Source organism: Lathyrus oleraceus, chromosome 1 (assembly GCF_024323335.1).
Source record: "Lathyrus oleraceus cultivar Zhongwan6 chromosome 1, CAAS_Psat_ZW6_1.0, whole genome shotgun sequence".
NCBI classification, from domain to species: Eukaryota; Viridiplantae; Streptophyta; class Magnoliopsida; order Fabales; family Fabaceae; genus Lathyrus; species Lathyrus oleraceus.
In genome coordinates, this window is record NC_066579.1 from 119,943,583 (window position 1) to 119,970,316 (window position 26,734).

General features: G+C 35.9%; 1 protein-coding gene across 2 annotated transcripts; it reads right to left on the reverse strand.

The window, feature by feature from the left end:
- Window positions 1-581: 581 nt before the first annotated feature.
- LOC127121045 (phenolic glucoside malonyltransferase 1) lies at window positions 582-2,347 on the reverse strand. 2 transcript variants are annotated; one of them, XM_051051669.1, is made up of 2 exons: window positions 1,423-2,347; window positions 1,143-1,340 (listed from the first exon to the last, which is right to left on the reverse strand). In XM_051051669.1, exons 1-2 carry the CDS (start codon window positions 2,341-2,343, stop codon window positions 1,308-1,310), a joined length of 954 nt encoding a protein of 317 aa, XP_050907626.1. In that variant the 5' UTR covers window positions 2,344-2,347; the 3' UTR covers window positions 1,143-1,307. The 2 variants fall into 2 exon arrangements, with proteins under 2 accessions (XP_050907619.1, XP_050907626.1); XM_051051662.1 differs by having other exon boundaries at window positions 582-2,346.
- Between the last annotated feature and the right edge of the window lie 24,387 nt (window positions 2,348-26,734).

Here is a 26,734-nt window from a genome sequence, read left to right on the forward strand (position 1 = left end):
TGTTTAACTAACGGGCCGAATTCATTGACACTTGTTGGGCCTGAGTTATAATATAACAGTCCAGAATGCAATTTCAAAAATAAATTTGTGGAATTGGAGGGTCTAAGAAGGATTCTCTATCAACCATTAGTTGTTCTATTTTTTATTAGACATTAATACATAAGCACATTTGACTGCAAATGTTGATAACTAAGGCTTCTCTTTTATCTTAATATGTGCATATTGTGTGAAATAAAAAATTATATTACTTATTGTAGGAATGAGAGGGCCAATGTTCCAAAATCTCGAGAGAGGAAAACACCATGTCTCCACCTACAATTTTAAAATATTAGGTATATGAGTCAAATATCTTAGAAATTGATAATTTCACTATTCATAAATGATGTAAGACTTATTAATCACTCACATTTACACCCAACAAATATTTTTAGATTCTGAATTACTTAGTCCATCAACTTCATCAAAAGACCAACATATGTTTGACATATTCCTACACGCAATTGTTTGACAAGAAACTCCTACAAAGAATCTCGATATTTGCAATACTCTTAAATAGTGTAACAATTATATCATACAACAAATTATTCCAAAATTAGGGAAATAGATTCCCTCAATTAGTATCTCAACCATCCATTTTGATTATCAATTTACATTATCTTTTATTTAATTTTCGATCTTTAAATTTAGACCATCACAATTCAATCTAAAGATCACAATCAAAGTGACTACAGGAACTCCTGGTCCCAAAATTACACTGACAAATTAGAATCAACACATAAAATACACATTCCAAAAGGTATTTTGGCAGAGTAACTAGATGCATACATTATTATTCATACAACAAAAAGAAAATAACACTCCATTTTTTTATAACAGACGTTTGGGTTAAAAAATTGATTTATTTGATCTAAATATTGAATCAAATACTTCAACTTTTGTTAATCCAATTTTGAAACTTTAAATGGCCTCAAGTCCTTGCACAAAAAGGGTTGAAAAAGCTTCCATCTCATGCTTGTTCAAAGCCAAACCAATTTCAATTCCACCATTATGATTCTTACTTTCACTAAGAGAAAATGCACCTGTTTTATCCGTTGAAGCCATATCAACTTTCTTTGGCTTTCCAAATCCAAAATCAATATCATAAACTTCAAACCTTGGTGATCCTCCAGTAGAATACAGTTTAAAAATGTCCTCAGGGTTTAACATATCATGCACCCAGTTTTCAGCCCCATCTAACACTCCATTTTTCACCTTATTCAAACCTTCATTAATCCCTTCTAAAGCACTTAAAAATCCATCTCTTCCCATTAACTTCTTTGTCTCAAGCTTAATGATATGTCCTACAACACAATTACCAAAATACATAGAAGAAATTGAATGTTCCAATCTTGTTCTACAATCCACACTAAATATGAAACTCACCTTTTCATCCTTTGGTTCTTCTGCTTTTGCTAAACATGATATCACATAAGCACATGTAACTGAAAAAGTTGACAGATTTATAACTTTCATTTTCATCTCACTTTTTGCATGGTTCTTAAGCTTTTGAATATTTGAAGGTGACAATTCAAATAAGCTTTTAACTGCATCATTTTTCAACCCATCAGTAAATTCCCAAACCTTGAGATTTTTATTATTTGGTCCATGATGGTTCATCAAAACATCAACATATGCTTCACTGATTCCATTATAATGATCTTCTATCACTGATCTATCAAAACAAGGTGTTAGATTTTCAAGGTTAGGGTTAGAACATGTAATATAAGACCATGATTTCATAAAAGTGGTTGAAGATTTTCCATCAAAAGCAGCATGGTGTGTGGTTATTCCAATGCAAAAACCATTGTTTGGAAACAAAGTGACTTGAATTGAAACCAAAGAAGCTTTTTCATGTGAAGTTTTCAAAAGAGGTATCAAGTGATGTCTCTTTGAAGCTTCACAATGATTTGAAGAAAGATCTTCGAAACTTTCTTTGGACTCAACAACGGTAAAGGAAACAGAATCGCCGCGAACATAGTTTATGATTGGTTTTGATGAATCAATAGGCCAAACTATGTGGCCTGATAGAGGGAGAAAAAGTTGAAGTGTGAGTGAAAGTGAGTTTTTGAGATTTGGAACAAGAGTTTCATAGAAAAAAGAGGGTGAGTTTGTGAGTTCATAGAAGAAGAGACGTTGAACAGGTGGAAATCTTAACCATAGAAGATCAAAGAAAGTTAAGGGAAGTGAGGTTGGTGATTGAGAAGGTTCATGAAATGGTTCAATATTGCAAACTTCAATAACTTTGAATGATTGTTCTTGTTGTGCCATGGAGAAAGAAAATAAAGAAAGAAAGGTGTATGACATAACAACCAATGTTAAAGCATTAATATATAGAGTTTAATTGCTAGGGTAAAATCATAATCATGCAAACGTGTGATCAACAATATACAAATATACGTATAAGAAATCTTTACAACTATTAGTATATAGTAATTAATTCCTAAAATATAATAATTTTAATTATTTAAAGGTTGTAATTGAGTGATTTTATAAATAAAAATATTACTCTTATATAATTTAAATCTTAATATATAATATTCTGATGATTCAATAGTATTATAAGGAAAATCATTTGATACAATGAACTTTTATAACATACCAGTACGTAGCATACATAAAATTATTTTAAAATTAAAAAAAAAACTTATTATGGAATAATAGATATTTACAAGGTAGGCATTATGAATTTTATGATTTGTTGACCACTATAATAAAAGCTAAAATTAAATGAAATTTAATAATATGAAAATGCTTAGAAGGAAAGATATTATGAAATTTATGATTTATTGAAGCATGTTTCTTTTTTATTCTAGAACATGGACGAAATATAGAAAAATGTGTTGAATGAAGAAAATTGACTTTTCATGCTTAATCTCATTTTCTATGAAGACTAATCACATATGTCATGTAAACAGTTTAAGTCACATAAAATGTATAAGTCGTTGTTCTTCATGGATGTCTTTTTTGCACATACTTTTTCTCTTTGAATTTATTTGATGATTCATGCACTCTATCTTGTACATAATATTTATTTTATTTTATTACCGTTGAGTAGGGGATATAGTTCTAGTCTAGAGTATATCACATTGGTTGACACAGCTGTATAATTTATTTATATTGATTAGGTACTATATTTATATTTATTTGTATTAGGTTTATATAATGAGTTTTTTTTTTAAATATTCAGATTTTTAAAAAAAAATTTAAAAATACATATTTTTTCAAAAAAATTATAAAAATGGGCATTTTTTTGCCCTATTTTTGTACTTGGGCGCCACCCTAGTTGGCGCCTACCCTTAAAGGGTAGGGCAAGTCGCCACTAGGAGTGGCGCCTACACTCATTTTTTTTTTTTATTTTTTTTTTTTTTATAAATTTTTTTTAATTTATTAATTTAGATTTATTATAAATTATATTAATTTATATTAATACATATATATAAATAAAATTATTTACAAGATATATATATATATATATATATATATATATATATATATATATATATATATATATATATTAATTATATATATATATATTAATTTAATTTATAAGTAATTAATATTATTTATAAATTTTTGGGAGAATTAGGGTTAATCATGTTAAGGTTAATTTATCAATTATAATTAGGGTTTATTGATCGGTTATAATTAGAGTTTGGTAGTTATGACCTAATTCAAACCCTAATTCCCCATAAGACTAATTAATCAAGTGTGACACTAATTAGGGTTAAGTAGATTGGTGTACAACACAGATCTTTTCCTATAAATAAAGTGTTATTTCCTTGCATTTTCTTCACCACTATTTCCTATCACTTTCTTTATCAAGTTGAGTTCATGGCATCCCCAAGACCGTCGTCATGGTAGCGAACATCATCAAGGCGCCCGGATCCTGAACCAGTAATCTTAAAAAGGGATGGGCATGTTATTTTCTCGCCTTTGAAACCCCCAATGGAGATGAAAATTTGGAACATCCGTTCGTTGGACCAACTAAAAAGGTCCTTGATGTCTTGGTTAGAGGGAGATTACCAACCTGGTGAAGTCATCAGAAGGATTCAGAGGCTTAGAACAAGGTTCTCATTTGAAACTGGAGAAACGATACGTTGGTGGGTTGAAGTTGAAAGCGACATTGATTGCATCCAAATGATGCATGGATCAGACGACATAGTGTTAACTGTTGTAATTTCTTAGATTTTAATGGTTGTTTGTCATGTTGTTGTTGTATTTGTTATTGTTCTAGTACTTGTTCTTGTTTTAGTACTTGTTTTTGTTCCAGTATTTGTTTTTGTTTTAGTAATTGGTGTTGTAATGTTAGATGTTTGTGTTTGTTGTTCAAGTGTCATCTTCTATTTGGAATAAAAAGTAAACTTTAATGATAAATAGCATTGGTACACAGATTTATGAATATGAAAACTAAGTTGTGGAACTAGATCCACGATATGGACATTTGTTCTTATTATGCCCTAGTTGTCTACATATGCTACACTTCCTCTGCATTTTTTCTGCGACGTCCATTTCAGTTCTAATGCGCCTGCTATTTGGGCGACCACTTTTATTCCGCCGCATCGATTCGTTGTGCCAAACAATTTCCCCGTCATATTCTGGCCAATATGCCTCCAATGCTACCACCGGAAAGGGATTGTCGTATACATTTAGCAATGTTGCAACTTTGTAGATGGGAGACACTAGCGACAATGCATCGAAGTGGCTGTGTGAACATGCTGCAATGACATGGGAACAAGGCATTCGATAGGCCTGAAATTGACCACAGTCGCACCAACGGTCTGGTATTAGGACCCTATACTCTTGTCTGGGCAGCCCCTGGTTGTGGTCAATTGTTTCCTTGACACTAAAAGTGTGGCCATGGCGGTCGAATTCCGTAACCCGATGGTTGCTGGCTTTGGCAGATTCCTGCCTCATAAACTTTATGCAGGCATCACTATATACTTGACTCGTTTGTAACACTTCATGTCAGCGCTTCCCTCTTGTTACGAACAATGTTGCCATCCGAAAATAGGTCGCACTCATCAAAGCAGTTACCGGGAGGTTACGTATGCCCTTAAAGACGCCATTCATTGATTCCACAAGATTTGTTGTCATGTGGCCCCACCTCACCCCATCGTCGTATGATCTAGTCCACTTCGCTCTGTCAATATTATCGATCCACCTCCCTGCATCAGAATTTGCCAACACTATTTCCCGGCGGTAGTATTGGAATCCAGGTTGGTTTAATGCATACCCCGCGTTTATCAAATTTTGCTTCAAGAAATTATCTTTGAACTCCCGCACAAAATTTTGAGCAATATGCCTGATGCAGTAGACATGCGTAGATGGGGGGTCATGCTAACCATTTGCTGGATTATTGTATGCACTGTCTATAGAAGCGTGCCTGTCAGAAATCACACAGATGCTAGCTTGTGGAGTCACGTGCGTTCGGAGATTCTTAAGGAAGAAACTCCAAGCAGCAGTCGTTTCTCCTTCAACCAATGCAAAGGCTATTGGGAAAATATTAGAATTTCCATCTTGTGCGACCGCCATCAGTAACGATCCTTTGTATTTCCCATACAACCAAGTTCCATCGACTTGAACAAGTGGTTTGCAGAATGTGAAACCGATGATGCAGGGACGGAATGCCCAGAAAAGTCTATGGAATATTCCATTACCTTCTAGACGAGTTTCGTCAGGGGATTGTGCCGGAAAGGTCTCCATTATAGAAATCGTCCCAGGTGAATACAATCGTAGTGCAGCCAGGTAGCGCGGAAGTTGTTTGTATGATTCCTCCCAATTACCGTATACCAGTTCAATTGCCTTGGTTTTCGCTAACCAAGCCTTTCTGTATGACGGTGTATATTTGAAAACAGCCACACAATGGGAGATAATAGTTTTGACCTTCAGTGACGGGTCAGCCTCAACTAGAGGTAATATGGAATGGCAGATCATATCATGGCTAATTTTGCGATGATCATGTGCCATGTTGGTGTTGACGCAAGTGTGAGCTTGAGAAATGGACCCTATCACCCACGCATTATGTTTCTTCTTGTACGATGCCATCAACCTATACCCACACTCCGGATTTTTGCATACAATAACGTATCTTTCCGGATTTGATTTGATAACATCGTAGTCAACACAGTTTTTCAAGTGCCAGTTCTTTATTGCTAACAGACACTCTTCCTTGGTCCGAAATTGGTCACCCTTCTTTAACTCCTCATCAGACCTCATATATGGGTTGTAGAACATATCTGATAAGGGCTCATCCTCGCCCAAGTTAAGGGTTGTGAAGTGCGCAGGCGGTGAGTAGCGTTGCGCTATAGGTATTTGAACTTGGTCTTCATCTTTAGAGTCACGGTTCACCAAGTCATCAACCACGTCTTCTGCATCATCAACCACATCGTCTTCATCGTGGTGCTCAACATCTTGTTCGCCATCAATCACAGGATCAATAACCTGTGACTGAATATTCTGAGCTTGTTGAAATTGTTCCAACACAATGTACAACACTATGTATTCATAACCAGAATACTCATGGTTACGAAACATGTATTGTGTCTCCATGTCATTTTGAATCAATGACTTATAAAACTTGACAGAGTTATTTTCTGAAAAAAAAGGTTGTTGATAAAAAATTTGGGACACGGGTTGTCTTAGTTTGGACTCAATCTTCCTTTTCAGATAAGAGAAGTCAGCTCCTCTATTTAGACAAAAGCGAGTGCATTCGGTGTTTCTAAATAGGAAGCCAGACATATCACATTCATAAGTCTCACCATTGACGTGAGCTTTGATTTTGTATTGTGATGAAGATGCCATGTTATGTGAAGGTTTTGTGAAGATATTGTGAAGATATATGTGAAGATTTTTTGAAGATTGTTGTGAAGATATTGTGAATATCTTTGTGAAAATATGTGTGAATATTTATACTGCAAGATTCCGACACATCTTTGCATGCATGTCTTCAACCAAGCCTTCCCCAAGAGCAACGCATGCAAAACTTGGACACGTGTAAAGCATGCAAAAATTTGGGTAGGAGCAACGCATGCAAAGTTTGCTGAGAATCTTGCAGGCTAGGTGGAGCTGCATGCATGTAATAATTTTGACACGTCTACTGCCTATCCATCAAATGTATTCTCCACCTAGCCTGAACTTAGTCTCAGAGATTCCCACACATGCCTATCCATCAAAAGTATTCACCACCAAGTCTGCAAGATTCCCACGCATGCCTCACACGTGTCACACCTTTGCATGCAACACTACCACCTAGCCTGAACCTAGTCTGCAAGATTCACCATCTTTGCATCATGAAGTTCCACCAAGCCTGCACCTATTCTGCAAGATTCCCACACATGCCTCACACGTGTCACACATTTGCATGCAACACTCCCACCTAGCCTGCACCTATTCTCTCGGCTATAGCTTTGCTTGCACCAACAATAGCTTCGTCTTCATGTGCAAATTGAAAGTGAATAACTCCATAGCGAGAAGTTAAACTTCTTGAACTTCCAATACTGAATATCACACTTCCAATACTAAACTACCTCTTTTCTCCGCTATGTGTTTAAAATAATATTCAATCTTATTTAAGCTTAATTATTTATTTTAAACAACCTGATTAACTAAATTGAATTAAAAACCAATTTAAACTTTCTAAAACTGTTGTACTAAAATAATATTCAAAGCAAGATTCCCACGCATGCCTCACACGTGTCACACCTTTGCATCATCAGGTTCCACCAAGTCTTCCCCAAGACAAGACAAGTGCAACCTAATCTGCACCAATGCATGCCAATACTACCACCTAGCCTGCACCTATTCTGCAAGATTCCCATGCATGCCTCACACGTGTCACACCTTTGCATCATCAGGTTCCACCAAGTCTTCCCTAAGACAAGACAAGTGCAACCTAATCTGCACCAATGCATACCAACACTACCACCTAGCCTGCACCTATTCTGCAAGATTCCCACGCATGCCTCACACGTGTCACACCTTTGCATCATCAGGTTCCACCAAATCTTCCCCAAGACAAGACAAGTGCAGCCTAATCTGCACCAATGCATGCCAACACTACCACCTAGCCTGCACCTATTCTGCAAGATTCCCACGCATGCCTCACACGTGTCACACCTTTGCATCATCAGATTCCCACTAGTCTTCCCCAAGACAAGACAAGTGCAGCCTAATCTGCACCAATGCATGCCAACACTACCACCTAGCCTGCACCTATTCTGCAAGATTCCCACGCATGCCTCACACGTGTCACACCTTTGCATCATCAGATTCCACAAAGTCTTCCCCAAGACAAGACAAGTGCAACCTAATCTGCACCAATGCATGCCAACACTACCACCTAGCCTGCACCTATTCTGCAAGATTCCCACGCATGCCTCACACGTGTCACACCTTTGCATCATCAGATTCCCACCTAGCTACAACATTCCCACGCATGCCTTACACTTGTCACATTTTTGCATATTCAATCTACTTGAAAACGAGTATAAATAGAAGGTCATTCTTGCAAGTTTTCATCAACCACTAACACTTTTATTCAGAGAACTCCGGCAAAACTTCTCATCCACCAAGCTTCGTTCTACATTGCAGTCATGTCTCTTCTTACCATGGGCCAAGAACACAGAGGCACTAGGGAAAACATTGCCTCATTCGTAAGTTTTTCTTGAACATTGCCTCTTTTGTATGTTTGTAATTTGTTTTTTAAAAGTCCAATCTAATGATTGTTTATATTGTTTGTTTTTAAAGGATCCCAAGAAATTTCGTCAACGTTCACACCCTATGCCTTATCCAGACCCATGGTGCGTACCTTACATAGAGCGTGCGGGTTTCGGTCATGTTATACATGTCGTAAATGCCACAATTGATGTCAAATTTATTCTTGCTCTGTGTGAACGTTGGAGACCAGAAACACACACTTTTCACCTACCAACTGGTGAATGTACCGTCACACTAGAGGACGTGTACATGCTTTTGGGTCTTAGAATAGATGGTAAGCCTGTGACTGGAAATATTCAACAGCCCAACCAAATATGTGTTCAAATGTTGGGGGTAGATCTGGTCGAGGGTGAGGGGTTTGCAAAAGCTAGGGGTCAGGGTATTAAACTATCCAGCCTCCAATTGTACCACGACTCCATAACTTTGACTGAGGATTCGTCCGAACAAGAAAAAGTCATAAAAACCCGGGTTTACATTATGTTATTGTTTGGGAACTTGCTATTTCCCGAAGGGACGGGAAATAGCATAAACTTTATGTACTTGAGTTTGCTCGAGGACATTGATAGAATAAGCACGTATAGTTGGGGTTCTGCTGTACTGGCATTCCTATATAGCTCTTTGTGTAAAAATGCACAAAATGAGCACTGTACATTTTCTGGATGTGCTTTTTTGCTCCAAACATGGGGGTGGTGGAGATTGCCGAGGCTAGCCCCAGAAAATCCTAACGTCTACTCCTTCCCCTACGCAACTAGGTAAATTTATGATGTTATTTCATTTTGTATATTTATTCTATAAATATTTGTAAATAATATTATTTATCTTTTTTTGTTTAGGTTCATTACAACCGGACTGGATTACAGTCTTACCCCCAAAAATAAAATTATATTTTATCGCCAACTCTTGGATCGTCTCCGAGCACAAGATGTATTACCACTAAATCACTCATCTTCTAACTGATTTATTAATATCATGCATTCTCAATAAATAACATATTTGCTTTTTTCTTTGCAGTTTATTTGGAGGCCATATTTGGGATTGGAACATCAACCCAACCCCGAAGATGCAGCTGTTTGGACAGCAAAAACGGCCATAATGCGGTTCACCACTGTGGAGATGCACCAAAGTGACCGTGTCAAGCTGCAATTTGGAATGCATCAAGAAATCCCAGGCCCCCCTATGTCTTTGGAACCTTGGCATCTAAAAAAAGTCAGCCACTAGTGGTATGCCCAACATTGGAAGGAATTTGCTAAGGAGTTTCGTAAAATGTGGAAAGACCGTGCCCACTATGTTCTACAATTCCGGTGGCGCCCAACGAAATGAAGCCGACAAGGGAATATGTGGATTGGTATAGAGCAAATACAAATCCAAAAATGATTGTGTCTGACCCGTTCTATTTGGACGATCCCCGGATGCAACAACCATACTTCCAACAACAACAACCACCACAATATTCCCAACAACAACAACCACCACAGTATTACCAACAACAACAACAACCACCATATTACCAACAACAACCACCACCACCTTATTACCAACAACAACCACCACCACCGTATTACCAACAACAACCACCTCAACACATGTCCACCCCCCAACCAAATCAACAATACATACCACAAACTCAACCCCAATACCATGAAGATTACCAACACCAACCTCAACATTCCCACCACCATCAACAGTCCCAACACCTACCACAATATCAATCCCCCCACATCCACCAATCCCAACACTTCCATCACGACAATGTCCCGAGCTCTTCCAGTCCTCCACCTAGCCCCGACACGGGTATACAAGAAGATTACCATCAAGACTACTACACACCACAACAAACATTGTTCTTTGGCCAACCCGATTCAACCCTAAACTACCAAATACCACATTTCGAGGGCGCACCCAACAGTAGTCAGTTTGTCCCACCGAGACAAAGCTTTGAGGGCGTAGAGGGGACCCGTCTTTCCTACAGCACTGAAGGGACTTCGACCCAACCACAACGGCAAACGGCAAGGGGACGCGTTAGGACTAGGGGTGGTAATAGGGAAGCACCACCACCACGTGAACCTTCTAGGCGAGTAATTAGACCTCCCCCGTGCGGATCGTACCAGGGACCGCATCATATGTGATAAATCCCAAATTAATAATGCATTTTAATTCTATCTTTATAATATTTGTCTTGTGTATTATTTAAATAAAAATATTTTGTGTTTATTATCTTTATATCTTTATATCTTTATCTTTATCTTTAAAGATATTGTCTATCATATCTTTATATATATATATATATATATATATATATATATATATATATATATATATATATATATATATATATATATATATATATATATATATATATATATATATATATATATATATATATATATATATATATATATATATTAATTTACATGTGTATAAATATTTATTTACACGTATATAAATTAATTTTTTTCCAAAAATTTATAAATAATATTAATTACTTATAAATTAAATTAATATATATATAAATTAATATATATATATATATATATATATATATATATATATATATATATATATATATATATATATATATATCTTGTAAATAATTTTATTTATATATATGTATTAATATAAATTAATATAAATTATAAAAAATATAAATTAATAAATTTAAAAAAATTTAAAAAAATTTAAAAAAAAAAAAAATAACATATTAAAAAAAAAATTGAGTGTAGGCGCCACTCCTAGTGGCGACTTGCCCTACCCTTTAAGGGTAGGCGCCAACTAGGGTGGCGCCTAGGTGCATTTTAGGGCCAAAAATGGCCATTTTTGTAATTTTTTGGAAAAATGGTTTATTTTTGAATTTTTTTTTAAAAATCTGGATATTTAAAAAAAAAATTCTTATATAATAGAGCAGTACTAATTCTATATACTCATTTTTCATCTCAATAATGAAAATTATATTTCCTATATTGAAAGGCAAGTGTGTCGACATGGTATCAGATCTCACATAGCTTGGTAGCCATTGTTCATTCTCTTTCACAAATGTTTGTTTTTTCTTTGCCTTTTGAACTGTTCTCTTCACTGTTCGTGCTTTACATCCGAATGAAAATTCAACAATGATTATGGTTTCTCCCCTCTTAGCTATCTAAAGATAAGGGCCGCGTTTAAGACACCAAAGACACATACTCCCGTAAAGCATGTCTGACCGATAGACCCCTTCGTCGTGATAAACCCCGATTGTGTAGTCATACTAAGAGTGACTAAAAAAGAAATAGAGCACTCTTCTGTTGCAACTTTCTTGACAAGATAAGTATTCCGTAATATTATGAGCAATTTTAATAATTAATTTGCTAACCGTGAGACATTGCCAACACAAACGGTCTTATAACCCTATGTATGATAGTGTAAGCCACTCTTCAGATGCACACTTGGTGAACATCCGACGCCAAACACATATAAGACGAACAAATTAAAAAGTACACGAGCGATGAGCAAATCTTGATGCAACGAGAACTTGCCAATCAATCCAAAGTGGAGTCACCAGCGACCCATATGTTTGGACAGAGGACCACAAAGAAAAAAATAAAATATATCAAGCACAACAATCCAAATAAAGACACTAAGAGAAAATGTAAATATATATTATGGATACTTTTTAAATAATAATTCTTTACACGTGACAATTAAAAAGAAACAAAAATTTTCAAGAAAATGACACTTAAAAAAGAATGGAGGGAGTATTATTTTTGCAAAGGCGTGAAAACCCAACTAACACTACAGAAAAAAACATCAGGCTTCCTCGCTCTAAGACGCTACACCCCAATTATCTACCAAAGTCTCATCCTAAACAATCTTGAAAGGGTCCAGTTCCGTGAGGCGAATGGGGATGTTTGAGACACTGCCTGGTCAAAAGCCACATACAAGTTAGTTAGAGTTTGTTGAAGAGACTCATGGACTCTCTCCTTTAGCTCAACCACCTGGCTATCATGAGTTGTTTGATCTTTAGCACATGACTCCTTTTCCTGTTGAAGGGATTTCCAAGCCTCCTTGGCACGACGGTTCACCTCCATAACAACAACGTCTGTCTTCTGAGGGCACTTTCTCTCTGGTTCTAAGAAAGATTCCAACTTAGCAATCGAGGAAGCCAAGCTGGAATGAGAGTCGTAGAGCTTCGCCTCATCGTGATAAGCCTCTACATAACGAACTTTTTCTTGGAGAGCAGTTGTCTTCTCTTGAAACTTAGAGCATTTCCACTTCATAGCTTCACACTTCCCTTTCTAGGCACTCCTCTTTTTGGATGGATTGCCCATGGCCAGGATGTCATCCCGATCAATGGCAGCTAATGAAAACACAGAAGACACCCGATAAATGTCAAAGGTATCCTTACAAAAAAGCTTCATCTTGTCTTCCTCAGAGATATTTTGGATGTAGGTCATATCTTCCTCGAACATAGCAGTAATAACTTCCTAGGGAGTGTGGGGATTCCATGTAGGAAGGATGGCAGACAGTTTGAGAAGGGAAGTAGCCAACCCTGAAGTGGTGCCCCCTAAAAATACGAACCCACTTAGGAGAACCTTACTCTAGGGGGGGGGGGGGGGCGACCATCCATTTTATCTACAAAATACAAATAAACAGGTTAGAAATGGAACTTCATCCTCACCAAAGATCTTTTTCCTCTCTGCGCGATCGCTTACACTCATAATAGCACAATTATCAATAAATTTCTTCCTCTGATAGGAAGATGACACTTTGACAGGGTCAAACCCTTCTTCATAATTGAGTCCCTGGTATAGAGACTCAAGATCCCTCCTCGTCATAACTTCTTAAGGAGAAAGGGAATCCAATTGGATACTATATGCGTGTGGCTCGTGACGGAAATGGGCCCAAACCCATTATTTCTTAAACCTACCTTTACAAAAGTGAGAAGATTCGGAGTGGCTAGAGCATAAGGAAAAGTGAGCCTCTTGATTGCAAGGTCTCTCCAGCACTAAGTGCCTTATAAAATCGCCTAAGTCCTCGGTGAAAGATATGAACAATGGAATGTGCTAACGAAGTTCAATAATCCTACAGTTCCTGATATCATTATGGGAAGTATGCACAATGTTAAACAAATTGAAAGATAACTAAGGATAAGGTTTCCATGACCTATACTCGGTCTAAAACTGGAAAATCTCATGAACCCGATTGAAATTAAGAGGGGGAAATCTTCAAGCACCTCAACACTTCCGCCTCAAATTCAGACAGAGGCAACAATAAGTTCATCCTGGTAAATAGACACTCATAGAAAGGGACTGAACACCCTTCAAAGTTGTTGCATATCCTTTTTTATAAATTTACAAGAAGGAAATAACAATCAGAGGGACGACCAACCACGATGTTGGTTGCGTTTACGGCCGCCTGAATACGTAAAATTGAAAGGGGTCCCTACTATCTCTACATCCACCAAGTCATATTTTATTAATTCATTCAGCATAACTAATGTTGTTCCTTTTGGGGACAATTCATTGACCTTGAAGATATCGAAAGGTGTAACCCAACTAACTCCATCCGATTGGGCCCCACACTCTAAATGATCCTTGAGGTCAAACGCACTTGGGTCTCAACCCTAGGCTTTAGGATAAGCCTTAGAATAGTCTTTGACACACTTTATATTCAAGAGACTAGCCTCCATCTCTGGGGTCATAAAAGTAGGTGAAACAGAAGCTCCTGCAGCATGAGAAGAATGGGGCATGGAAGCAGCCGCATGATCACCTTCAACGTCGTTATAATAGAAGAGAGCGTCATAACAAGAATCCCTAGAGTAATCTCCCTCATCCAAAGAACCCAAAGAGATCCTCTTCGAATCAAAATCATCGGTTATAGATATGACCTCATAACATAGGCGATCATAGATAAATAAGAAAGAATTTGAACTAGAAGATACTCCCGCTCTCACTACGAGAGATTCATCGCTCTTAAAATTGCTAGGCAAACTAATGAGACTACCATCATATTGACAGAAATAAAGGGAATGATTAAAATATTAAAAAAATCGAGGTAAGAAGGTACCTGTTAAAGCAGAAACTAACGAGAAAGAACCGTGTAATGGAGAAGAAGGGAAGCTTTGGGGAAGGAATTGCAATCGCTGTTGTAAATACTCTTGAGAAAGAAGAGAGAAATCTACTCACAAGTATAAACTGACTCTCAAAGATACGGAAAGTTCTCTGAACACTCAAAAACCCAAAAACCATAATATATATATATATATATATATATATATATATATATATATATATATATATATATATATATATATATATATATATATATCGCGTCGCGAAAAATACCTGAGTGCATCACATGTTCGAAGATATAATAAAGTCGCCACTAACTTAAAATAAAAAGTGAAGCATAACGTTTAGTAACTTATGAGCATGAGACTTTTGAGTTTTTGTTAGGCATTGACTATTTGGTATGAAATATTGTTTATAGTAAATTCAGTTAGTATAAATTTTCAATCTAAGAATATGCATATTAACAATTGAAAGGCCACGTTACATTTTTTGAAAAATATAGGGAACATTATTTTGAAATTGCTCTCATTTTTACTAAAGAAATTGTTTTTGAAATAAATATAGAACTCAAATTTCGTGAAAATGAACTATTCGTAGAAAGAAATAATTTGATGAAAATATTGATAATGAAATTGTTAAATCTCCTGAGAAATCATTTAAAACTTATTATTTTTTATACATAATAGATAAATCAATTACTTCATTTTAAAATAGGTTTAAATAATTTAAATTGTATAATCATATTTTTTGGATTTCTTTTTAGCATTGAGAAAATAAGGTCATTAGATAATAAAAAGTTAAATGAATATTGACTTTATTTTGAATATTTATTAAAAATAATGATAACTCAGATATTGATTTGATTTATTTACCGAATTAAACATCTTAAAAGAAATTAAACATGTAAAAAATTATACACCAATTGACATATTTAATTATGTAAAAAAATATTGATTCTTTCCGAAAATGTATATATTATTTATAAAATAATAGTAAAAGTTCCAGTAAGTGTTGCTTCTATGGAACATAGTTTTTCAAAATTAAAAATAATAAATTCCTACCTATGATCAACAATGTCTTAAAAAAGATTAAATAAGTTAACTTTATTATTTATTAAATAATAAATTTTACAAAAATTAAGTATAATAATTTAATAAATGATTTTGCATCTCAAAAAATTCAAAAATAAATTTTATCTGAATTAATTATATAAAAAATTTCAATTTTTAGAGTTTGCTTTGGATTTCAAAATTGATCGAGACTACTCTGAATGAACTTTTATTAGTAACACACATAAAATCAAAATTTATTTTAAAATGATTGAATTTAAAGAAGCTTAGTATGGAATAATAGATACTTACAAGGCGAGACATTATGAATTTTATGATTTCTTGACCATTATAATAAAAATTAAATGAAACTTAATAATATGAAAATGCTTAGAAGGTAAGACATTATGAAATTTATGATTTATTGAAATATTTTCTTTTTTATTCTAGAACGTGGACATAATATAGAAAAAAATGTTGGGCCGAGAAAATTGACTTTTTATGTTTAATCTTATTTTCTATGAAGACTAGTCAAATATGTCATGTGAATCTACCTAGTACCATATATTGACAAATAGTTTATTTCACACCCATATAATTAAATTGGTAAGTACAATACCATCATCATTTATGCATAAGTCGTTATTCGCTGATGTTTTTTTTCCCACATATTTTTTTCTCTGGGAATTTATTTTATGACTTTTAACTCAAACTATATCATGTAATTTATCAAAAACAACAGTATTTCTAAAGTACTATCCTCATATTTTAATACCGAGTTAGATTTTCTAACACTTATTTTAAAATCTAAGAAACATGTTACATAAACAATTTTTAAAAGCTTGGTAAAAGTCTTATCGAAGAATCAATTTTAAAGATTTCTTTCGTAATCATTTAAAATCTTCGATTCGTGATCTAATATGTGTTGGTGTGAGTCCTAGAGACCAATACTTTTGGTACTTGTATCGAATTATTTATTAATAATAAAAAGTTTTTTCTTTATTATGTTTGTTTAATAAAGTCCCTAGAATAGTTAGTCCGTTTAATGTATCAAGTGTGACTTAATCATGAGATCACATTAAACATAAGGACAATATTCTTAAAGTATCCGTAGTTGACCTTTATTGTGAAGTGGGATAACATTAAAGCATTAAGACTATTATGTATATAGACTGATGATCACATCTCATGGATCATGGATAAGGAGTTATCAAGTCTTAATCATAGGAATGAATATTAAGAGTAATATTTATACTGGATTGACCCGCTATGAGAATACTATATAGAATATTATGCAAAGTGTCATAAGTTATTCTCATGGTGATAATGGTGTATACCACCCTTCGACCTGAAACCACTATGGACCCTAGATGTAGAGTCGAGTGCCTTATTGTTGATGAAACGTTGTCCGTAACTGGATGACCATAAAGACAGTTGATGGGTACTCCACGAAGCATGCTAAGGGACATGAGTGACCTAGATGGAATTTTTCTATCCTGCGTAACAGGATAAATGTCTGTGGGCCCAATATTGAACTAGACAAGGATGACACGATCTATGCCTTGTGTTCAATATAGACATAAGGGCAAAAGGGTAATTGTACACATAAGATTATCAAAAAAGGATTTGTCAGATCACATGACATTTTTGTGTCTTTGGTAGCAGTGATGTGTTGCTAGATACCGCTCACTGTTTATTATGTTAAATACGTGATTTAATATAATTGCCAATGCCGCGAAAACCTACAGGGTCACACACAAAAGGACGGATTGATGAGAGATAGAGTAACTAAGGAACACTGTAAGGTACAGTGCACTTAAGTGAATTATAGAACATCGTAAGGTACATTGTACTTAAGTAGAATACGAAATATGGTAAGGTACCACGCGCTTAAATGATTTTGGCATATTATAAGATATGGGCCACATACACTTAAGTGAGCTTTTTAGCTTGCAGCCCACACAAGTGGTTCTATAAATAGAACCCTTGTGCAGAAGCATTTTTGTAGTTGCAATTTCGTTTCTTTCTCTCTCTCTCTCTCCCTCTCTCCCTCTCTCTCTCTCTCCCTCTCTCTCTCTCTCTCACACACTCAAAGTCTTCATTCGTAGCAGCTAGCACTGAGATTGAAGGAATCCATTCATGTGGACTGAGTAGAGGCGTTGTCATCGGTCAACGTTCGTGATCGCTCCGTAGATCTGCATCAAAGGTTTCAATTGTCACAAGAGGTAACGATTCTATCACTGATCATGCCCATTCGTAAGGATCACTAAAGGAGAAAATTTTCAATTCCGCTGCGTTTTGGATCGCTATTCTCCTTCAGTGGTATCAGAGCCACTTACGAAACCATGCATTTGATAGCTGTTTATTTTCTGTATTATATGATTAAAAGACAGAATGAATCAAAGAATAAACGAGTAATTAAATTTGGCATCATGTGTGTATGATTTGGATGATTGATGTTGACTATGCTTCGGAATCCGACATTAGTATGGTGAAGCAGCGATACATCGATCATCCATAGGTTACGCAATTGAGATCGATCAAGTTATATATATGATATAAGTAATCCTGATGCAAAATACGGTATATATGATATACTGTTTCTATTTCGTTCATTCAAACACTTAATGGCTGTTTTCCTTTGAACGATCAATGATCGTTTGCTTCTTGATCCAACATTAGTATGGTGAAGCAATGACCTATTGATCAATCATACTCAATCAACAATCGAGGTGTGTTTGACGGTCTGAAATTGGTGCATTAGGGTTAATGATGGTACAATGGTTGTGCTGTCAAAGAGTTATGAATTGAGGGCCTGTTGGATCGCTTTTGTTGACAATTTCAAAGCGCTGATTTTAGCCGCGTGACGTTCGTGATGGACCTGCGATGGTCGTGATAGGCTGGATGTGACAGTCGTGACAGGCTGGACGTGACGGTCGTGACATGCTTTGTGGCGGTCGTCACATTCACAAAGTCTGTATTCTCTATTTTTCTATTTTGTGATCGGACAGCGGAACCCCGGCTAACTCTGTGTAGTGTGATCGATCGTCGAACTTTAATTTGGTTTTAATTAATTAAAAGAATTTAAATTAATAATAATAATGTGTTTATTATTATTGTCTTGTGGTGATTGGTTATGGCCTTAGTTTTCCTTTATTTTGTTTTGGGATTTTAAAATACGACCTGCGTGTCGTGCCTCTCTTTTAATCTCTTAATGTAACTTCTTTTCTCATCTCACTCCCTCGTATGTAAAACTAGTTTCTTTTATGTAATGTAATATTATGAAGAAAGAGAAGAATTCAATATCAAAGGAGGACAACCTTGAAGATCTTGCTTGGAGAAGCTTAGATCGTTATTAGGTTAGCTTAGGTTTTCTCATTGGCTTGGGAGAACAATTGCGCTAGGGGTCATAACTGTTTCATTATGTATGTTGATGCATGTGAATGTATGTTGATGCATGTGAGAGACGATTTATATGATAAATAAGTCAGTGAGATCAGAATAATTGCAAATTCCCTCAAATTAAATATTAAGTTTATGCTTTCCAAGTTTTAGCACTCATCAAGACTAGTATCAGATAATGTAGGTTTCGCCTACGCGAGGTGCATGTTCTATATTAGTAAGGTGCGATGGGATAATTGTAATATCCAATTGTTAAAACAATGGGTTAAACTTAACTAAACAAATTATAATAAGATTATATATGTTTAGAAGCAAGAGTTGGAAATGATCCATGTGATGGATTGGAATAAGGAGTTATTCACCCAACTAAAATATTTGAGAGTTGTATGAGATACAATTGAAAGGAGTTCCTACCTAAATAACCTAGTTTTGTGTAATTCGCCTACGCGGACTTAAAACAAAGTGAAATGTGGATCTCGACCTACTAGAAAATCTTCCAACGCGATTTTCCGAATCAAATGGTGAGGGTCATTTATTTTGAGTAAAATAGTGGGAGCATATTTAATTAAAGGCCTAATTAAATATGTTATTGATACTTATATTTTCATTATTTTCATGTAGATTACCATGACAACAAACACCTCTAACAACATTTTGCGATCAGTCCTTGACAAGGAAAAATTGTCTGGGACAAATTTTCTGGATTGACACCGAAATCTGAGGATTGTCCTCAAACATGATAGAAAGCTATATGTCTTAGAGAAACCTGTTCCTGAAGAGGAACCTCCTAGTTCTGCACCTAAGGCAGAAACATATGCTTATAAGAAGCATGTCGATGATGTAAGAACAAAAATTGTTCTACATCAGATTCCATGATTTTGATGATAACAAAGGATGAAACCAAAAATGGCATCCTAACGGAAAGTTTCTAAGTGTGCAGAGTTCTAAGGAAAGAAGGAAGAAATCATCAGATACATAATTATATCAGATACAAATTATCAGAAGATAAGAAGCATCTGAAGTAGAAACACGTTCAAGAAAGTCTAACTCTGAGCAAAACAGCAAAATATCAGAAGCATCTGAACAAGAAGTACGCTCTAGAAGTTCTGATTCTGAACAACAGTATGTCAAACTTTAGAAGCTCTTGGCGCTATCTGAAGAAATCCTCAGAACTCAAAAGATCAACATCAGAAGCTAGATAGAAGACACCAAGATTCTCAGATACACGAAGACTCTGATCATGGAATTACTAATTATGAAAGAGTAACGTTAAAGTCAAGTAAAGGATTGCAAATGGATTTCCTAATACAGAAAGAGACGTTAATCTCCAATTTCAATAAAGAAGGTACTATATGTGGTAAGTAGTCATTTCAAGGAGAGAAAGTTATCCTGGCAGAAGCTATTTATGTTATGGCGTAAATTCATTTTATTACTCATCAGTTTCAACTACTACCTCACTGATATATAAAATGGGCTGCAATCAACATTGAAGATACACAAGCAAAAATTATACTGAAACATCAACGCTCAAGAAAACACTCTTGCTCTCTATATCTTCACGAAGCTTTTGCTTATAACGTGAATCACTTTGTTCTTACTATTGTAATATTTGCTTTCTTAGAAGCACTCTAGATTACATAAATCGTTTATCTATTGTTTGTTTATTTCCTCAAGTGACTCTGTGTAGTCTGTATACTTGAGAGGACTAAGAGATCTTTCTCTTAGACGTTGTTTGTAATCAATCTTTCAAGATTAGTGGATTAAGTCCTTGTTGAAGGCGAAATCACCTTGGCCGGGTGGACTGGAGTAGCTTTGTGTTATAAGCGAACCAGTATAAAATCCTTGTGTGATTTTCATTTTGAAAAAGCGCTTATTTTCCAAACAATTCAAACCCCCCCTTTCTTGTTTTTCTCACCTTCAATTGGTATCAGAGCTCCGGCTCTGTTATTGATTTTCTAATCAAACACTTAACAGTGTAGAGAGATCCAGAACGAGAAAAACTATGGCCCACACAAATGAAAAGGATAGTTACAATGCTAAGCCTCCTGTCTTTGATGGAGAGAAATTCGATTACTGGAAAGATAGAATCGAAAGTTTCTTTCTAGGCTATGATGCTGATCTCTGGGACATTGTCACAGATGGATACAAACCTCCTGTCACAGAGGATGGAGCTGAAGTTCCCAGAAGTAAGATGTCAGATGATCAGAAACGAGTTTTCAAGAATCATCACAAGGCCAGAACCATACTCCTAAATGCTATATCTTACAACGAGTATGAAAAGATCACCAACAGAGAAACAGCCAAAGACATACTTGACTCTCTAAGGATGACTCATGAAGGAAACTCTCAAGTCAAAGAGACAAAGGCTCTGGCGCTTATCCAGAAATATGAAGCCTTCAAAATGGAGGATGATGAAGCCATAGAGTCAATGTTCTCTAGATTCCAAACTCTGATTGCAGGTCTCAAGGTTCTAGACAAAGGATACACAACTGCAGACCACGTCAAAAAGATAGTCAGAAGTCTGCCAAAGAAATGGAGACCCATGGTTACTGCTCTGAAGCTGTCAAAGGATCTGAACAATATCAGTCTTGAAGAACTTGTTAGCTCCCTCAGAAGTCATGAGATAGAACTAGAGGAAGATGAGCCTCAGAAAAGGAACAAGTCCGTAGCATTAAAGTCCAGATATGAAAGACGCAAACCTGACAGAACCAAAGCTCTCCAGGCAGAAACTGAAGATACTGATGACTCTGAACCAGAAGATTCTGATGATGAAGAAGAATTATCCCTCCTGACCAGAAGAGTTAAACAACTCTGGAAAAAGAGGAACAACAACTTCAGAAGATCAAGACCCAGAGGGGATCGATCAGAATCAACCTCAAAAGGTAAGACTAACAAAGATATTACTTGTTATGAATGTAAAGAAACAGGTCACTACAGGAATGAATGCCCCAAGCTAAAGAAAGACAATCCTAGAAAAGAAAGTTTCAAGAAAAATACCTTCAGGACAAAGAAAGGATTAATGGCTACCTGGGATAATAGTGAATCTGGGTCATCAGAATCTGACTCTGATGAAAAGGCCAACGTGGCACTTATGGCTACCACATCCAGGAGCAGCTCAGATGAAGAATCTGAAGAGGTATTTTCTGAACTCTCTCGATCTGATCTAGAATCATGCTTGTTAGAAACTCTTAGCTCATATTAGAAACTAAAACAAAAGCTTAAAAACATAAAAGACTGTCTTAAAACAAAATTTGAAGAATGTGGCAAGCTTGAGATGACAATTCTAGCGCGAGAAGATACAATCAGATCTTTAACACTAGAAAGAGATGGAGCAAAAAGAAAAAGCTTAGAATTAGAAGAAGCGTTATCTCAAACTCCACAAACTTCAAATGCAATAATTTATAAATACGAAGAAGCCTTTCAAGAATTTCTGAAAAATGGAATAGGTAGGAGTATTATGGCATCCATGATTTATGGAGTCAGTCAGAACAATAAAAAGGGAATTGGGTATGATCCTAAGGAAGTTAAAACTTCTTCTAGTGACCAACTTAAATCTCCATTTTCATATCACTATACACACACACAAGAACAAAAATTTGAAAATGCTAGAAAACCCAAAGTTATGAGAAACTCTGGGAAGACTAATCAAAGAGGACCCAAGAGATTCTGGGTACCAAAAGATAAGATTGTGTATGTTGCAGATATCCTATGCAGCAAAGTTCAGACACCAGTCATGGTACCTGGACTCTGGATGCTCGCGACACATGACGGGAAGAAAGTCTATGTTCCAAAGCCTGGAACTTAAAGATGCTGGATTCGTAGGTTTCGGAGGAGATCAGAAAGGAAGGATCAGAGGCTCCGGAACTATTGGTAATGGTACTCTTCCCTCTATATCTGATGTTCTTTACGTAGAAGGATTAATGCATAACTTGTTATCCATAAGTCAATTAAGTGATAACGGTTATGATGTAATCTTTAATCAAAAAACATGTAAAGCCATTAATCAGAACGATGGCTCTGTCCTTTTCACAAGCAAGAGGAAAAACAACATTTATAAAATTAATCTTTCTGATTTAAAAGAACAAAATGTTAAATGTCTAATGTCTGTTCATAAAGAGCAATGGGTGTGGCATAGACGCTTGGGCCACATTAGCATGAGGAAACTTTCTCAGCTAAATAAACTCGAGTTAGTCAAAGGCCTACCTAAACTGAAGTTTTCTTCAGATGCTCTGTGTGAAGCATGTCAGAAAGGAAAATTTTCAAAAACATCTATTAAAAAGAAAAATGTTGTTTCTACCTCTAAGCCTCTGGAACTTCTCCACATTGACTTATTTGGTCCTGAGAAAACAGCATCAGTCAATGGAAAGAAGTATGGACTAGTCATTGTTGATGATTACAGTCGCTGGACATGGGTGAAATTTCTAAAGCACAAGAGTGAGTCTCACTCTGTATTCACTAGTTTCTGCTCCAAAGTGCAAAAAGAATTTGATGCTAAAATTGTTAGAGTCAGAAGTGATCATGGTGGAGAATTTGAAAACAAAGATTTTGAAGAATTATTTGACTCTAATGGAATATCCCATGATTTCTCCTGCCCTAGAACTCCACAACAAAATGGAGTTGTAGAGAGGAAGAATAGGACACTCCAAGAGATGGCCAGAACCATGATCAATGAAACTAATATGGCAAAGCATTTTTGGGCAGAAGCTGTAAATACATCATGTTACATTCAGAATAGAATCTCTATAAGACCTATTCTGGAAAAGACTCCCTATGAGCTGTGTAAAATAAAAAAACCAAACATTTCATATTTTCATCCTTTTGGATGTTCTTGCTTTATCTTAAACACTAAAGAACATCTGAACAAGTTCGATTCCAAAGCACATAAAGGTATTATGTTAGGATACTCAGAACGCTCTAAAGGCTACAGAGTATACAACACAGAAACCAAAATTGTGGAAGAATCAATTCATGTCAGATTTGATGATAAGCTTGACCCTGAAAAGTCAAAGCTAGTTGAAAATTTTGCAGATTTAGAAATCACTCTTGCAGGATCTAATAAAACTCCAGAAGCAACTGTCACTCAGAATTCTGAAGAAATTAAATCCCCAGAAATCCCAAAGAAAGTTAAAAGTCGTATCAATGTATCTGAAGATTTGATTCTGGGAAACAAAGACGAACCTGTTAGAACCAGATCTACCTTCAGGACCTCTGAAGATACTCCTCTGGGACTAGTGTCTCTGATTGAGCCTATGTCCTGTGATGAAGCACTTCAAGATAACGACTGGGTTTCAGCCATGCAAGAAGAATTAGATCAATTCACAAAGAATGATGTCTGGGATCTTGTTCCAAAGCCCAGAGGCACTCACGTTATTGGAACCAGATGGGTATTCAGAAACAAGCTGAATGAGAAAGGAGAAGTCGTCAGAAACAAAGCTCGACTGGTAGCTCAAGGTTATAGTCAACAAGAAGATATTGATTATAATGAAACTTTTGCTCCAGTCGCAAGGTTAGAATCTATTCGTCTTCTTGTATCTTTTGCTATTAACCATTCTATTAAATTATATCAAATGGATGTCAAGAGTGCATTTCTTAATGGTTATATATCAGAAGAAGTTTATGTCAACCAACCTCCAGGTTTTGAAAATCCAAACTTTCCAGAACATGTTTTCAAACTTAAAAAATCTTTATATGGACTTAAACAAGCTCCCAGAGCTTGGTATGAACGTTTAAGCAATTTTCTTCTGGAACACAATTTTATCAGAGGGAAAGTTGACTCCACACTTTTCTGTAAGAACCTTAACAATGATCTCATGATATGCCAGATATACGTTGATGACATTATTTTTGGTTCAGTTAACGCCTCTGTTTGTCAAGAATTCTCTAAGTTAATGCAGGCAGAATTTGAAATGAGCTTAATGCAAGAACTAAAGTTCTTTCTGGGAATTCAAATTAACCAAACCTCAGAAGTTACATATGTTCATCAAAGCAAATATATTAAAGATGTTCTGAAGAAATTTGACATGGCTGACTGTAACTCTGCAAAAACTCTCATGCATCCAACATGCATTCTTGAAAAGGAAGAAGTAAGCACAAAGGTTTGTTAGAAGCTCTATCGAGGTATGATAGGCTCTCTTCTCTATCTGACTGCTACTCGTCCTGATATTCTCTTTAGTGTCTGTCTTTGTGCCAGATTCCAATCAGATCCTAGAGAATCTCATTTAACAGCAGTTAAGAGAATTCTCAAGTATCTGAAAGGAACTCCTAACCTGGGCCTGATGTATGAGAAAACATCAGAGTATAGACTTTCTGGTTACTGTGATGCAGATTATGCAGGAGATAGATTAGAACAAAAAAGCACATCTGGAAATTGCCAGCTTCTGGGAAACAATTTGATATCCTGGGCTAGCAAGAGACAGTCAACTATTGCTCTATCTACTGCAGAAGCAGAATATATCTCAGCATCAATGTGCACAACTCAGATGCTCTGGATGAAGCATCAGCTAGAAGATCTGCAAATCTTTGAGAGTAACATTCCTATCTTCTGTGATAATACTGCTGCCATTTGTCTAAGTAAGAATCCCATTCTACATTCCAGAGCCAAACACATTGAAATAAAACATCATTTTATCAGAGACTATGTTCAGAAAGGGATAGTAACATTAAAGTTCATTGATACAGATCATCAATGGGCAGATATCTTTACTAAGCCTCTAGCTGAAGATAGATTTCTTTTTATCTTAAAAAATCTGAACATTCAAAATTGTCCTGAATGAATTGTGCCTCTGAGAATGTAAAATGAGACTCTGATGTAAACAAATGTACTTCTGCCTCTGACTCTGATACTTCTACCAAGTTAAGAAGATATCTGAGTTAGAAATCTTCAGGAACCAATCCTTTGGTATTCCTAAAGATCAGATACATCAAAACACGTGGAGCATTGAGCGTCTAACCCTAGAACTTCTAGACAGCTGTCAAAAGAAATTCAAAGGACAGACGTTTGAAATCTCCTCGAGCAGTGTGCGTACTGTTGGGATTAGACATTCATTAATTAGCCTTAATCATTTCTCCCCCAAGCATGCTAACTTGAATTTTGTGCTAACGCTGAATGATGTGTCGTTTTGCATGTGTTTTAACTTAGGGTATTTAAACACTTTTCTCACATTTCACACACTTATCACTCTCACTCACTCTCAAACCCTTTCTAAACTCTCTCTGAAGCATTTCTACAAACACTTCATCTTCATCAATCTTCGTCTTCTTCTTCAACTATGGATGCTCAACAACAAGAAGTTTTCAACTTTTCTCAACAAATGGAACCCAACGCCACCGCTCAAAGCTCAAGCTTTCCAACTACAACTGTTACAGGAGTCTCCATCACCCCAGTGTACAAGGAACCCCATATCCTTGATCGTCTACCTCACATTAACCTAGCAACTCCCTTTGAAGGCTTGGATGTGTTATGTGAAACACTGGTGGACTTCGACAACA

Excerpts from the sequence above, each read along its gene's own strand:
- LOC127121045 (XM_051051662.1), bottom strand. The coding sequence starts at position 2,343 with ATGTCATACACCTTTCTTTCTTTATTTTCTTTCTCCATGGCACAACAA.